This window comes from Aptenodytes forsteri, unplaced genomic scaffold, assembly GCF_000699145.1.
Source record: "Aptenodytes forsteri isolate BGI_AS27 unplaced genomic scaffold, ASM69914v1 Scaffold161, whole genome shotgun sequence".
NCBI lineage: Eukaryota > Metazoa > Chordata > Aves > Sphenisciformes > Spheniscidae > Aptenodytes > Aptenodytes forsteri.
The window spans coordinates 257,722-272,422 of record NW_008795023.1 but is presented as its reverse complement, the minus strand read 5'-3'; the positions used below and the strand labels follow the sequence as shown (position 1 = coordinate 272,422).

At 38.7% G+C, this 14,701-nt stretch overlaps 1 protein-coding gene across 1 annotated transcript in view; it reads left to right on the top strand.

The window, feature by feature from the left end:
- The window catches only part of DZIP1 (DAZ interacting zinc finger protein 1), a gene marked incomplete at its 5' end in the record, with an annotated part of 37,372 nt that continues 22,671 nt past the window's right edge, over positions 1-14,701 (top strand). Inside the window, 7 exons of the mRNA XM_019471136.1 lie at positions 1-375; positions 5,072-5,156; positions 6,719-6,843; positions 10,020-10,181; positions 11,119-11,256; positions 12,610-12,672; positions 13,930-14,070. Of these exons, the coding sequence (XP_019326681.1) occupies positions 1-375; positions 5,072-5,156; positions 6,719-6,843; positions 10,020-10,181; positions 11,119-11,256; positions 12,610-12,672; positions 13,930-14,070 (1,089 nt within the window). The remainder of the gene's footprint in view (positions 376-5,071; positions 5,157-6,718; positions 6,844-10,019; positions 10,182-11,118; positions 11,257-12,609; positions 12,673-13,929; positions 14,071-14,701) is intronic.

Genomic DNA, 14,701 nt, shown 5'->3' with positions numbered 1-14,701 from the left:
GGGGACGTGGGCCGGGTGTCGCGGGAGGGGGACGTGGCGGCCCTGCAGGAGCACCTGGAGCACGTCACCTTCTGCAGCGCCGAGCGAGAGCGCTGCCCCCACTGCCAGGGCCCCGCAGACCCGCTGCTGCTCAAGCTGCTGCGCCTGGCCCAGCTCTGCACCGAGTACCTGCTGCACTCGCAGGAGTACCTCAGCGCCCAGCTCGGCAGCCTGGAGGAGGCCCTGCGGGCGGCCCAGGCCCAGCGCGACCAGCTGGGCAAGGAGGTGGCCCACCGCTCGCAGGAGATCAAGGGACTCAAGGAGGAGTGCCGCCGGAGGAAGAAGATGATCAGCACCCAGCAGATGATGCTGGAGGCCCGAGCCAGCTACCACCAGGTGAGAGGAGAGGTCCTGGTGGCCCGGTCACCCACACCTTGCCAGCTCCGAGCCTGCCGGGGACAGGCAGCAGAGCAGCCCCACTCTGCTGGGGTGCAGTCGCTTGCTGGGCGAGAGGCTGGAGCTGCAGGGACCGGTGACCCTGCAAAAAGGGAGTGCATCGCTTGCAGGTGCTTCACTTCCCATCTGCGTTTCACTTCCCATCTGCAATCGCTTGCAGGTGCTTCACTTCCCATCTGTGTTTCACAGACGTTTGGCTGGTATCACAGACGTTTGGGAGAGCGCTACATCATCTTTAACAAATCCTCTTTTTACTAACAAGTGCTCTTTAATCTTGGATTCACTTTTGACACATCTGAAAGTGTCAGATACACAGGCATACAAAACCTGTGATAAACGTGTTACTACTTTCTGTTGCTGTCTCTCCTTGCCTATCAGCTATATAGTCAGAATACACACAGGGCAAGTACATCAGAACTGGTGCTAAGCAGTAACCTACCTGTCCGCTAGTTGTCACTTTCCTGCAGTAACGTTCTTCAGGCACAAAGTTTCTTCTTGTGTGTGTGACTCAGAAGTGACTCAGGCACGATGGTAAAGAGTCTTAGTGAGGTAGCTCATCCCTAACTCCACAATAATCTGTTCCTTGAAGGTCTTCCCTAAGAGCCTTAGTACATTGCGGTTCTGACTCTCTGTGTCATGGCACTCTGGTTTTTTGGGAGAGGTTTTTGTGTTCTGGGTGTAACAGTTTGATTTAAAGATTTTTCAGCTTCAGCATTTTTCAACAGGTTTCAGGAATGCAGATTGCAGCTTCAACTGTAGTCTGAAGTCTAGAGAGTACACTGGACACAGATTTGACATGATTTCAGGCTAGCTCTTTGTGTCTATATGTTTAAAGTTACCGTTTTCTTCTTTTTTTTTAATTCTTGGGATACTAGCAGTCCTGATTGTTGAAATTCTCCTTAATCATGGAATAGTTGCAGTACAGAACAAATACAAGTTTTCTTATGTACAATCCTATCCCACAGTGTAACACCAATTTCAGCAGGCTGGCAAAGTTTAATTTTTTAAGACATCAGCTAACTTGACTCAAGTGTTTCTGTAAGGAAAAAGACACCTTATGCCCCAAGAGTAGAGCTATATGTATGGTAGACTTCATGGGAACCTTGTCTCAATGCATTCATTTGAATGTTAGTCTTAAGGACAAGCTGCTGATGTGGTATCATTTTGAAAAGCCTTTATGCAATTTACAGAGCAGTTTGTCTGTCCTGTGTGGCAAAAGAAAACCGATTGCATGCATGATTTTATGTGTAAACTTAAATAATTCTCACACTGTGATTGCCAGCTAAATATTACCAAGTTTTCCTGAAACATTTGTAGAATACAACTGTCTCGATGGAAGCTGAAGAACATGGTAGTGAACTTGGCTCATCACTAATCTTCTGTTCAGTGGCATTTACAATAAAGCAGAGATGGAAAGCTATTTCCCATTTTTAATTTAATTTCATATAAAGTAAACGTCTGCCCTCCCCCCTTTTTTCCTCTCTGTTAGTACATTTTTGTCTCTAAAAGTTTTTTAGGTTCTCATGGGAAAAGTGAGTTCAGGGAGTGACATTGAACAGTTCCTGCAGTTCTTACAGTGTTTTCAGGATTCTGAGTGTGAATGCCAGAGATAAATTAAACTCTTCCTAGGGTTTGTAAATGCAGGGCAGCAGTGTGATCAGCAAACAGTAATTGTGTGTTGTTTATCTGTGCCGTGATCTTGGCTGATCTGCAGTGCCAGATAATAGGGATTTTGCTTGTGTTCCTGAGAGGGTAGTTCAGATTTCATCCACTTGGCTGTTTTGCAAACAAGCCTGTAAATAGTTACTTGTCTTTTTTAGTGGAGGCACACTTTATATCTAATGTAACCATGCTTTGGAATTCAGATTTAATGCCTTTAATCCGCCACTAATGTAAGTTCAACCATGAAATATTATTATAAAATGGTACTGGTACCTACAAGTCACAAATTTGAGACTCGTTGGTCAATGCCTTCATCTGAGTAATACAAATTTAATTTTCAATAATAATTTTTCAGTTTTTTGATACTTTGTTCAGAAATGTACAGGTGTACTCTTAGCTGGGTAAAAAACTGGCTGGACGGCCGGGCCCAGAGAGTTGTGGTGAATGGAGTTACATCCAGTTGGCAGCCGGTCATGAGTGGTGTTCCCCAGGGCTCAGTATTGGGGCCAGTCTTGTTCAATATCTTTATCAATGATCTGGATGAGGGGATGGAGTGCACCCTCAGTAAGTTTGCAGACGACACCAAGTTGGGCGGGAGTGTTGATCTGCTCAAGGGTAGGAAGGCTCTGCAGAGGGACCTGGACAGGCTGGATCGATGGGCCGAGGCCAACTGTATGAGATTCAACAAGGCCAAGTGCCGGGTCCTGCACTTTGGCCACAACAACCCCATGCAGCGCTACAGGCTTGGGGAAGAGTGGCTGGAAAGCTGCCTGTCGGAAAAGGACCTGGGGGTGTTGGTCGACAGCCGGCTGAACATGAGCCGGCAGTGTGCCCAGGCGGCCAAGAAGGCCAATGGCATCCTGGCCTGTATCAGAAACAGTGTGGCCAGCAGGAGTAGGGAAGTGATCGTGCCCCTGTACTCAGCACTGGTGAGGCCGCACCTCAGATACTGTGTTCAGTTTTGGGCCCCTCACTACAAGAAGGACGTCGAGGTGCTGGAGCATGTCCAGAGAAGGGCAACAAAGCTGCTGAAGGGTCTGGAGAACAAGTCTTATGAGGAGCGGCTGAGGGAACTGGGGTTGTTTAGCCTGGAGAAGAGGAGGCTGAGGGGAGACCTTATCGCTCTCTACAACTCCCTGAAAGGAGGTTGTAGCGAGGTGGGTGTTGGTCTTTTCTCCGAAGTAACAAGCGATAGGACGAGAGGAAATGGCCTCAAGTTGTGCCAGGGGAGGTTTAGATTGGACGTGCGGGAAAATTTCTTTACTGAAAGAGTGGTGAAACATTGGAAGAGGCTGCCCAGGGAAGTGGTGGAGTCCCCATCCCTGGAGGTATTTAAAAGACGTGTAGATGTGGTGCTTAGGGATATGGTTTAGTGGGCATGGTGGTGTTGGGTCGACGGTTGGACTCGATGATCTTAGAGGTCTTTTCCAACCTTAATGATTCTGATTCCATGATTCTACGAAATCTTACATTCTCATGCACAATGTAGGCATAAAGTGCACATTGTGTCTAACACTGTGAAAAGTAGTTGCAAGAATAATGTTACATAATTAAAAACCTAAATATTCCCTGTGTTAATCCTGTCTCCTGCAGTAAGAACTTTCTTTCACTACCAGCAAGTCAAACTGACATGAAGTTTGTGCTTGAATGGATAACATTATTTCACAGCCAATTTCATTCCATAAATCATGTGCAAACTGTTACACTGTAAGCTCCCTCTTGGTTGGCAGCAATGCTTTGCTACTGTACTATATCTCTTTACTTTGGGTTTTTGTTAGCACTTTTTTGCATTTGTCCAACAAAATTTGTCTTAATAATTCATGGCTTTAGTGTTTGCTGAAAGATATTTATATTTAATAGGATACCTGACTATCAGTGGCAGTATTTTAAATATTAGGTGAAATCTGGGAATTTGATGATGGTGGCAAGATCTTGAATCTGTTAAGTCAGTCTTTTACAGTTATATCACACTGATGAGGAAAAAGGACTCAGCTGAGTATTTGTGGTTTGTTAAAATATATTTATTTGAAAAGAAAGTATGAGAAAGAGGTAACGAGCAACCCTACCTAAAGTGATTAGGGGCTTTGATTCACAGTCTTACTGCTATGTTGTAAAATCTGCAGATACAGCTCCTGTCCTTTTGATACCCATCTGTTTTTAATATTCTGAACGTTAGTGGAATGTACTTTGAAGGTGAACAAAAAAAATCTTTTAAAATGGATAGGATCCAAATTTGACTTAAAACATGACTTAAAATTCAAATTAAAAAATAACAAGTAAATTATAGGAACCATAATTGAAACAGCTTTATGCTTCAGAAGGATGCTAGGCAGCATACTAATGTATGTACGTTTTCTTGCAAAATTCTGTACTGTTACCTTATTTTGGTTGAAATGTCTGAGCTTTTTACAGATCTATGGTCCTTCTAGTATTGTCATCTTACAATGTACATCTTCATACAATATATGAATAATATACATCTTCACTTATGTATACTCAAACCCATCTTTATTGTTTTTTCCAACTGTATGGTGCTCTCCTTTGCCGTGGTACAAGAGTCTTAAGAACACCTGAGCTGCTAGTTGGCTGGAGTCAGTGTGTATTGTGCTGAATAGTGTTGTCTTACTTTTTCCTTATACTTCTTTACCTACCTATATTCATCTCTTATCTGTGGTTTATATTGGAATTTGAACTTGCTTGGTCAGAGTCTTTTTTGTTCTGAGTTTGTACAGTGCTTAGCACAATGGGACTCTAGCCCATGACCATCACTGCGAGACATTAAATAACACGAATAACTTTACAGAAATCAGGCACTGTGAGAATTTTAGTCATTATTCTTGTGAAATGGAATTTATTGAAGTTACCTACTTTTGATGTCTGGGCAAAATGTAATAACCTGTTAAAAACCTTAACCACTATACTTACCAAACACGTTACTAATAATAACTAAAATGCTTTTATCTGGTTTTTGTAGTGTCAGTTTTGTGAAAAGGCTTTTATGAACTATTCCTTTTTACAAAGTCACATGCAAAGGCGCCATCCGGAAGAATCTCAGATTGGTATGTACTTTAATGTTATAAAAAAAATTGGGATAAATAGTTTAGAAAAGTGTAAATATAGTGAGGATGTGCAGTCTATGATTTTGTGTAACTGGGAAGAGTGACTTTCACGTTCCATTTTTAGGTGGCAGATACCAATTTGTGTGAATGCAAGCAACACTGACTGACAAAATCTATTGGGTGACATATGTTTCAGTCTCTGGAAAATAATTAACAAAAGATTGTATGCCATATTTACAGTACCTTTTCAAACTAGCATTCCCACTGAATACTTAGCCAGTAGCAGACTTCAAAGCACAGTTTCTCTTGAGGCGTGTGTGTTATGAAGGTGTGGGTAAACAGAACAAGTTGCGCTAAGGCAAATACATTTTGTGAATACATATGAATTATCAGTATAGAAATAATCCAGGTCACCTGAAATCAGTTTGAATAGGATCAGGCTGTCCTGAACTAAACTGACTGTAAAATATAGTGAGAAAAAGAAACTGTCAATAATAATCTAACTTCATGTATCTGTGATAATCTTAGTTGCTATACCACTAACTTACATACTTTTGTCTCTCTTCGTTGAAAAATGTTTAGTTTGAAAAACATTGCTCTCAAAGTTTGTTTCATTCATCTCTAAATTCTCTCCTTCCTGTTAGGTTGCATGCTTATGATTTATCGCTAAGGACTAACAAGTATTGACACATGGCAGTGATTAGAAATGAGTTCGGGGAAAAGAGTATTTGGGAGGAGAAAGAGCAGAAAGAATCTAGCGAGGTCTAAACTGTAGCTTGTCAGGGAAATAAAACAGCAGGAACAGTGAGAGGGGTCTGAGGAAGCGTGTGAGGAAGCGTTAATATATTGGAAGAAGAAAGAAGCTGTTGTGCACTTTACACTTGATAAAAATGATAGTGGAAGGTGCTGCAGAACCAGTTGAACTAATTATCATATAAAGAATTAGTCTGAAATGGCTGTATGAGGGAAATACTCCATGCAGTTATTTCTGAAATAATGTTCTGCATGGTGCTCAGATTCCCAGATGATGGGCTAGTAAATCCTCAGTAAATTGATAAAATGTCTCAAGATTAAAAATTGTTATAATTTTTGCATATTTTAACATGTTTTATTACAGTGACATTCCCTCTGACTCATTCCAGATAAATAGAGTTGCATTCCAAATGGACTCCTAACAGAAGTTATGTAGAAAAAATTAAACCTAACAGAATTGAATAATTGAGGTTCACTTTGTCCTTCATATGTCCTTTTTTGAGCCTGTGTTGCTTAGATTCCTTTGAAATTAGATTATATAGTACTTTTTCTTGTAAATATTTCATAAACTGTTTCACATGTCAGTAATATTGGTATTTTTCAGTCTTTGCGGATAATGTTAGCAGTCCAGAGAACATATGCATTTATAAGCATCTTTGGAGAATCATGGTGGTGGGAGGGGAAACTATCTATGAGAGTCACACTTTATGAAGATGTTATTGAAACGCTATAGAAACACATTTGTAGTAAGTATCACATTTCCAGAAATTACAACAAACATTTTTAAAATCTGTGTTTCTTTCAAACAGAACAGAAGAGGAAAGCAAAGACGGACAAATTGCAGGATGAGATTGATAAACTGAAGGAGCAGTTGCAGCTCACCAAGTCCCAGTTAGAGGCTGAACAACAGGCTAATATGGTCAGGTTTTCTAAGGTAATATGTACTAAAGAATACGAACCTCTCAAAAGAATTAGTACTTTGGACTGCATTCACTCATTTTGTAACTGGAACAGAACAAAAATGTATCTGCAGCTTGCGTGCCTGGCAGCAATGGTGCTTGGGCATTAGAGCATATCTCCCCCTCACCCCTCCTAATTTTGAACATCTGCTTTCTCCTTACTTTTGTTTTAGACATACTTTAAATGAATACTTAAGACAACATTTCTGTTAGCACTTGACAGTTCATAAGATAACTGTGGCCTATTATTGAAGCAGATAAAATTGCCTTGCTGCAGTGAAATATAAGCTATTTTTAATATGTTACTTTGTGATGATTAAATGTTTCTTATCTATGACTGTGATTTTATAAGTGACTTTATAAACTGAGTAAGATTTATTCTTTGCTGTGAAGAACCTTACTGTCTAACAGGTGTAAAGCAGTCAAAGAAGAGCGAGTGAGAAGAAATAAAGCAGTCTAGGCTTTGCATGTTGGTCTTTAAATGCTCAGATTTTGGTTGACCAGAGAGCCAAAGCAGAAAGTAATCTTAGCTACTGCTGTGTGAATAAAAAACCTTAAACTAGAATGATTTAAAAGCAGTAATTATCTGTTTGTAATCACATGCAAGGCTTTATTTAGGATGATATTAAGCCTTGTGGTAGTGCTTACTAGCTCATAAAGAGAAAAAAAGTCTCCAAGTTACCTGTTTTGGTGTTTTTAAAAGCTTGATAATTTCAGATCATCTCACAGTTTTCATTTCTGTTTGAGTAAATACATTCAGATAATTTGCTGTTGAAATAGGGATGGAAATTTTTTTAAAGGGGGGGGTTGTGATTCACTAAGGAGCAAATTCTTGGCATAAAAGACAAGATACTTCTAATGATTCATTTAGATGTTGATCTTGGTATTGCAGTTTGCCCTGTATCACATTCAAAAGCAGGGGTTTGTGGTTGTTAACATAACCTGTGAGAACCTTGTCTTAATATATCACCCAATATTCAGAACTTCTTAGTGGAGTTTGAGGACCTTCAAATGTCTTCTTAGTGGAGTTTGAGGGCCTTCAAACGTAAGACCAACCATTAAGTTTGGAAAGAAACACTACATTTTTAATTTAAAGGGAATCAACAAAACATCGCTATTATTAATTATTTTCTTCCTTGTTTTCAGAGGAAAAGCTGGTCTTCTGTAAAACATGCAGTGTTTCTTTTCCTGAACACAGCTTCAGACTCTCCTTTTTTCAGTCGTCCTGTTCCCCTTCTCCCGGGACCATTCAGCTTCCTGGTTTTCTTCCATTTTCGAAAGTAACTGGATGACCAAATGAAGAGCATGGGTAGTTTCACCTAGGAGTGCAAGCAGGGTCAGAATAATGAGCCTTGGCCCTATGTGGACATCTGCTAGGTATTCTACTCTTTCATTCTGTGCCTCACTTTTGAGAGGTACATCTATAACATACTTCTCCTGCCCTTGAAGCATTGTTTTTCTTACGAGATGGAACTTGGAGTTTTCATAACAGTGCAGCGTAGATTTTTTGGTGCCTCAGGGGCCTATTTTGAAGTCACTTGTCCTGGCTGAGACTCCTAACTACAAGGGGACTGCCTGAAATGTCCTGAAGCTACAGCCTGCAGTGTTACACAACAAGAAGCTTTCAAAGCTTCTGTGTTTTTCTGGGATGTCAGGGAAGGTAGAAATGTGAAGTGTGACTGGGTGCAGTTTGTCTGCCATGACTGACATCCACTGTCAATTCAGGTATCATTATGTTGTTGTCTTTTGATTGAAAGATCAGAAGATCTTTCCCCTGTGTTTTTTTTAGGAGAACCACTACTGGAGGGAATTTGGATAAAAACTGTCATGCTTCCAATTCTTGGTCCCTTCTACTCCTTTGAGGTGGAAGGATACAGAAGACCCGTTCTTCATAAGTGTACAATGATTGCTTGTTATAGTTAGTCAGAGAACAAATTCGGAGTGAATGCTGTGATGGAAAGATGTAGGGGTTGCCTAAAAAGGGGGTTTATTCTGGACAGTGAAATGCAGGACTTTGAACAGGTTGAGGACTATACAAAAATGAGTGACTAGGTAATGGAATGGTAAAAGTAATTTAACAGATAAAGTGGGGTAAATGTATATGGGGAAAAAATAATTTTAACTTCATCTACAAAATGATGGGTTCTGAGCTGAGTGTTACTACTGAAGGGCAAGATCTTAAGGTTGTGATACGTAGTTCCAGGGAAATGTCGGCCCCGTGGTTAGTAGCAGCCAGCAAAGGAAATCAAATATTACAAATTATTCTGAAAAATCACTGTGCAAGCCACAGCCTAAATACTGTGTGTAGGTCTAGTCCCTTCATCTCAAAAAGGATATGATAGAATTATAAAAGTTATGGAGATGGGCTACAGGGATGATCAGTCTGTATTTAGAATGACTGAGCATGCTAAGAGTTGTCAGTCTGAAAAAGAGACAACAGCTTGGTGGGGATGGAGGGTGAGATACTGATGTCCGCAAAGTCATGAGTTACATAGAGTGAATAGGTATCAATCATTCACTCTCTTTTTCGGTTCAGGGCCTAGCATCCATCAAATGAACCTAGCAGGAGCCAGATTCAAACAAAAAAAAGTACTTGGCTCTTCATGCAACTTGTAGTAGACCTATGGAGCTCATTGGCAAAAGATGTTGCAGTTGCTAAAAGCTGACACAGCCACAAGGGACGACTGCAAAAGTATGTGAGGAGAAATGTATCAAAGGTTACTAAGTTTACAAAACCGAGTCAAGCTGAGGAAGTCCTCTGAGCTGAAAACAGTTGACAGCCTGGAGACTGTTAAGGAGAACGTGCATGTTTGCTTGCCCCGGTATTACCCTTTCCCACCTATACACTTATGGCCTCTGTGAGAAACAGGATGCTGAACTAGGTGGATCTTTGATACGACCAAGTAAGGTCATTCATGTGTTATTCAATGAAAAATAATGAACTACCAAAACTTCTTGAAGCGTACTTGTTTTGCTAGCAAAATGTATAGTTTGCTACCCCAGAAATCTTCAGAAACGGGTGTTTTTTCATGTTTTTTGACATCACAATGTTGCCTGTTGAAAGTGACTGCCTCCCACACATAGTTTGGGTGCTTGAATTAGTATTGCATGTGGGGAAAAATAACAAATAATGCTTTAAAAATAATTTCAGGAATGTGAACAGCAAAAATCAAAAGAAGAAGAAATTCTACAATCATTTCATAAATGGAAAGAGGAGGAAAAAGAGAAATTGGCTGATGAAATAGAAAAAGTGAAAGAGATGTTTATGAAAGAGCTTAAGGAGTTATCTTCAAGAAATTCAACATTAGAAAATGTAAGTGATTTAAATTTTCCAACATTTTAAGGCATGAATCCCTTACAGTAGATGGTAGTAAACTTCACATATTTGAAATGTGATGTAGTCAGCTTAGAGGTCTTCTTACAAAACTTTAAAAATAATGGTTGCATGATAGCCATAATTGTATCTTTGTATATTGGTACTTTATTAACATAATTTCAGTTCATTTTTTTAATAGCATTGTTTTGGATGAATGAATTATGCCTTCAGCAACTGTGTCAATTTTTTCTTCTCAACTTTTGAGTGCTTGTTTATGGATTAGTAGATATTGTTATTATTGCTGTCTGTTAGGTATCCTTATATTAATACTCTTATAACTGGCATGGAGGGGACTAACTTCTGCATTATAGTCCTGACAGCAGAACTGCATGTGTTTTCAATACATGCTCTGGAAATGCTTTCCAGAGTTTTGACTAGAAAGAGAATTGTAAAAGTATAGGTGGGTCAGAAAATAAATATGCACAGCATTACTAGAGCAGCTTATATTTTGTAGCTGCTAGTTCCTCTGTATATTTGCAAGGTATATTTATGTTAGATGTATATATTATAGTCCTGACAGCAGAACTGCATGTGTTTTCAATACATGCTCTGGAAATGCTTTCCAGAGTTTTGACTAGAAAGAGAATTGTAAAAGTATAGGTGGGTCAGAAAATAAATATGCACAGCATTACTAGAGCAGCTTATATTTTGTAGCTGCTAGTTCCTCTGTATATTTGCAAGGTATATTTATGTTAGATGTATATATTAATTATTACATGAAATTTGATAAATGCTGAACTCATGAGAAATGTGAGAAGTGTCTGATGCAATCTCTGTGTAGTTATGTTTAAAGTAGATTTTGTATTAAATGACAGTTTTATAAAACAAAATCTGTATACATATTTGGGTCTTCATTTTTCCCCCCGCCTTTTAGCAACTGTTAGAATTACAGAAGTCCAGTATGCAACAAAAATCCAATTTAGGGACGCTGATGGATAGCCAAGAATTTACAGAAGAGAAACCTCAGAGTCCTCAGGATTATCACAATGTGGTTAAACTTCTTGAAAAACAGGTAACACTGTAACTTAATGTATTGCTTTTGACAGACTGCTTGTGTTCTTTTCATTTTTGTACATCTCTGAGTAGGATTTTAAACCCGTAAGTAAAGTTCTCATCCCTCTCACAGTCTAAAATAGCTGTTTTTAAAAATTTACTACTATTTAGTACAATCTCTATAATGGAAACCAAGGAATTACTTTCCTTATCCTTTGTAAATAAATTGTTATTTATTTATTTATATTCTCTTATTCTTTATTGTTAAATATATTTAGCTTTACCAAGTAGGGTTGCAGTTCACTTCCAGAAGGCTCTAATAGATCATTTATGTCTGCTGATCTGTGAGGCCACTTATGGAAAAATTGGAATTTTCCAAGATGAAAAAAAATGTTAAGAAACTTTCTGCCAGGATTTGTCAACCTGTGGCTTTTGAGCCATATGAAGCACTCGAGCTTGTCAGGTGCAACTTCTGTACCAGGCCTATATCATCCGACGAGCACAGATGCTGGTGCTAGCGCAAATCTGTTGGACAATCCAAAGTCCCACCTATAGGAAAGACTGAGTTAGGAAGGGCCACTGAGGCCAAGGTCATTGCATTGCTCTGGGACTCACCTGCATGTCTGGGTTGTTCCTATAAAAAAAGAAAAAAAATAGTTGTGAGGCCCTTGAAAATACCCACAAACCTTTTTACTCTTTTTTTTTTTTTGACACTTTGAGGCACGCATTATATATTTCATGGTTCTTGGGGTGTGAAGGTCTTTGTATACTGCTGGTATCATCCAGAAGTTTGGTCATTTCTGCTCAAAGATGTGGAAAACTTAGTGAGTTTTTCTTTATGGTTTTTATTTATTCAAAGAAAATTCAGTTCACTCAAAAACTCATATATTAATACTGGGTTTTATCATCATTATGCAAAATACATTGTTAGTGAGTGCTTGAAATGACATTATTTTGGGGAAAAAAACCCCTGCTTTCACTACTCTTATTGTTAATACACAGAGACGTATCAAAATACATGTGTATTTCTCACTCACAGTCACTATATATACAAATCAAGGAACAAATACGCAGTTTCTGGAGTGATTGGTAAGAAAACCACACTCGGATGCATAAAACATGCTGATGACTGTTCTAGGTCTTAAATACAGGGTTACTCGAGTTTCATATCATGAATAATCTTTTCAGTATTTATGCTTTATTTAGAAAAATAAAGCTGCATATATTGAACTAAATGGTAATGTGTTATCAACAGGAAATAAAGCTGCATATATTGAACTAAATGGTAATGTGTTATTAACAGGAATCACATATATTGAACTAAATGGTAATGTGTTATTAACAGGAATCAATATTGATTTCCTCTATGCAGGAAAGTAAGTGGACGTCTAGAATACAAGCCCTTCGTCATGACCATGAGACAGAAAAGTCCCTGGTAAGTGGCACAGCAAAACACTTAAACTAAAAGGAGACTTTTTCCTTATTTTCTTACCCTTGCAGTAGTTCTTGATATGCTATAATACATCTGTTAGATTAGAAAGCCTAGATCTCAAGAGTTTATAAGAGTGTGTCCTCTTAGACGTATTTATTATCTCTGTATTTCTGTTATGCTAGGATCTTAACTTTTCAGTTAAGTCCAGGGTTGAAACGGAATTTATGATTTAAGAATCTGACAGACACCTGAAACTGTATCTCTCTTTTGAAGAGTTTACAACTAATTCTGTGAGCGCTGTATTACACAGTGTTTTCTGTGTCATGTGGATATGCTGGATAGTTGAGATGCAACTTGCCAACGTGTAGCTTCCATCTACCCTGTACCTTCTGCTACCATGGACCTATGGCATACGTCTCAGTCTTTTTTTCTTTTTTCTATCACTTCTCTGCTGCTTTTTCTGTTGTAGCTTTCTAACGCAGAATCTGTTCAGCTTTCCCAGGAAAAAACACCATGGCGTTTTATTTTGCATCAGTTTATGTATTTTACTATACAAAGCTTTATTCCTCAGATTTTTTTTATGTCTGCATTTCTTTTTAATCTCTTTCCTGCTTTGTTTCTCTTGCTTCTTTTCCTTTCATTTTCCTTTCATCTGCGTGACCATGTAAGAACTGAGCAGATCATAGTGGTCTGACCAATGCTTCTCCTCCTCTGGCAAGAAAGCAGTGGGGAGGAACCATGGAACATTCCCCCAAATGGATGTAGTTAATGGTACACCCACATACAGTGCAAGAATAGAATAAGGGAGGAGTAATGTAAGTATTACTTTTGGGGTGGTGCACCTAAAATATTGTTCCCTTTCTTCTACATTCAGAACTAATATATTAGGTTTATCATGCAAATTCACATCTCATCTCCTTAAAATATCATTATTTGACACTATAACCAAAACGTTTTTGTCGAGTCGTATGCTTTTTCCTGCAATCTTATTTTTGTGCAATCTCAGCAATGTGTTTGTGTGTCCCTTTCTTTGTATTGAGATTTAGGTAGTCTTCCTTGTGTAAATAAAAAGTGATGCAGACAACTGTTTCATAATATATGCAAGTCCCAATGAAATCACAGGAGACACTACGTTTTTGCTAAAAAAAAAAAAAGTGTTAAAAATATTGAAGCATGACACTTGCTTGTTTAAACTTTATAGCATTAACGTATTTTATATAATATTAATATGAAGTTACTTTTCTTCTGATTGCTTTCTAGCTACTGTCACAGATTGAGAAGCTTAAATCATCAGTGAGAGAAGACCTGAATAAAAATAACACCTTTTACAAGAGGAGGATAGAAGAATTGGGGCAGAGGCTTCAGGAGCAGAATGATCTGATTATTACTCAGAAGAAGCAGGTCTGTTTTGTGAAGCACTCCATGTTTCAGAGAGCATAGGACATAGAGGAACATTTTACTGGCATTTGGTCTTTGATATATCTCTGGTTTTGTAGTTAACATTCCAAATTTGTAGTAGTATTACTGTAGTATTTTGGTTATACCTTGGGAATTATGTTGATAAATAAGAATAGATCTGGAAAAGAGACACAGGAATGTAAACCAGGAATTAAAACACAATTTAGAAGGAAAGGATTAATAAACCAAATGTTTTTAATAAGTTCATCACAAAGTTAAAAGACTACTAGGTCGCAGTCATCAAAGACCTCTACAGATGAAAAATTTCTGATAGTGAACAGGATCATCTGCCACAAAATAATCATAATGAAATCTAATGTTTGAAATCTGAAAATACATGACTTCTCACATTAAAAATAAAGTATCATGTTTATCACTGTGAGGATAATTAATTAGATTATTACTGTATGAAATTTAATGAGCAAGTGCCGGATTCTCCACCTGGGACGGCATAATCCTGGTTATTCATACAAATTGGGGGACAAGAGGCTGGAGAGCAGCCCCGCAGAAAGAGATCTGGGGGTTTGGGTTGAATATGAGTCAACAGTGTTCCCTGGCAGCCAAAAGGGCCAAC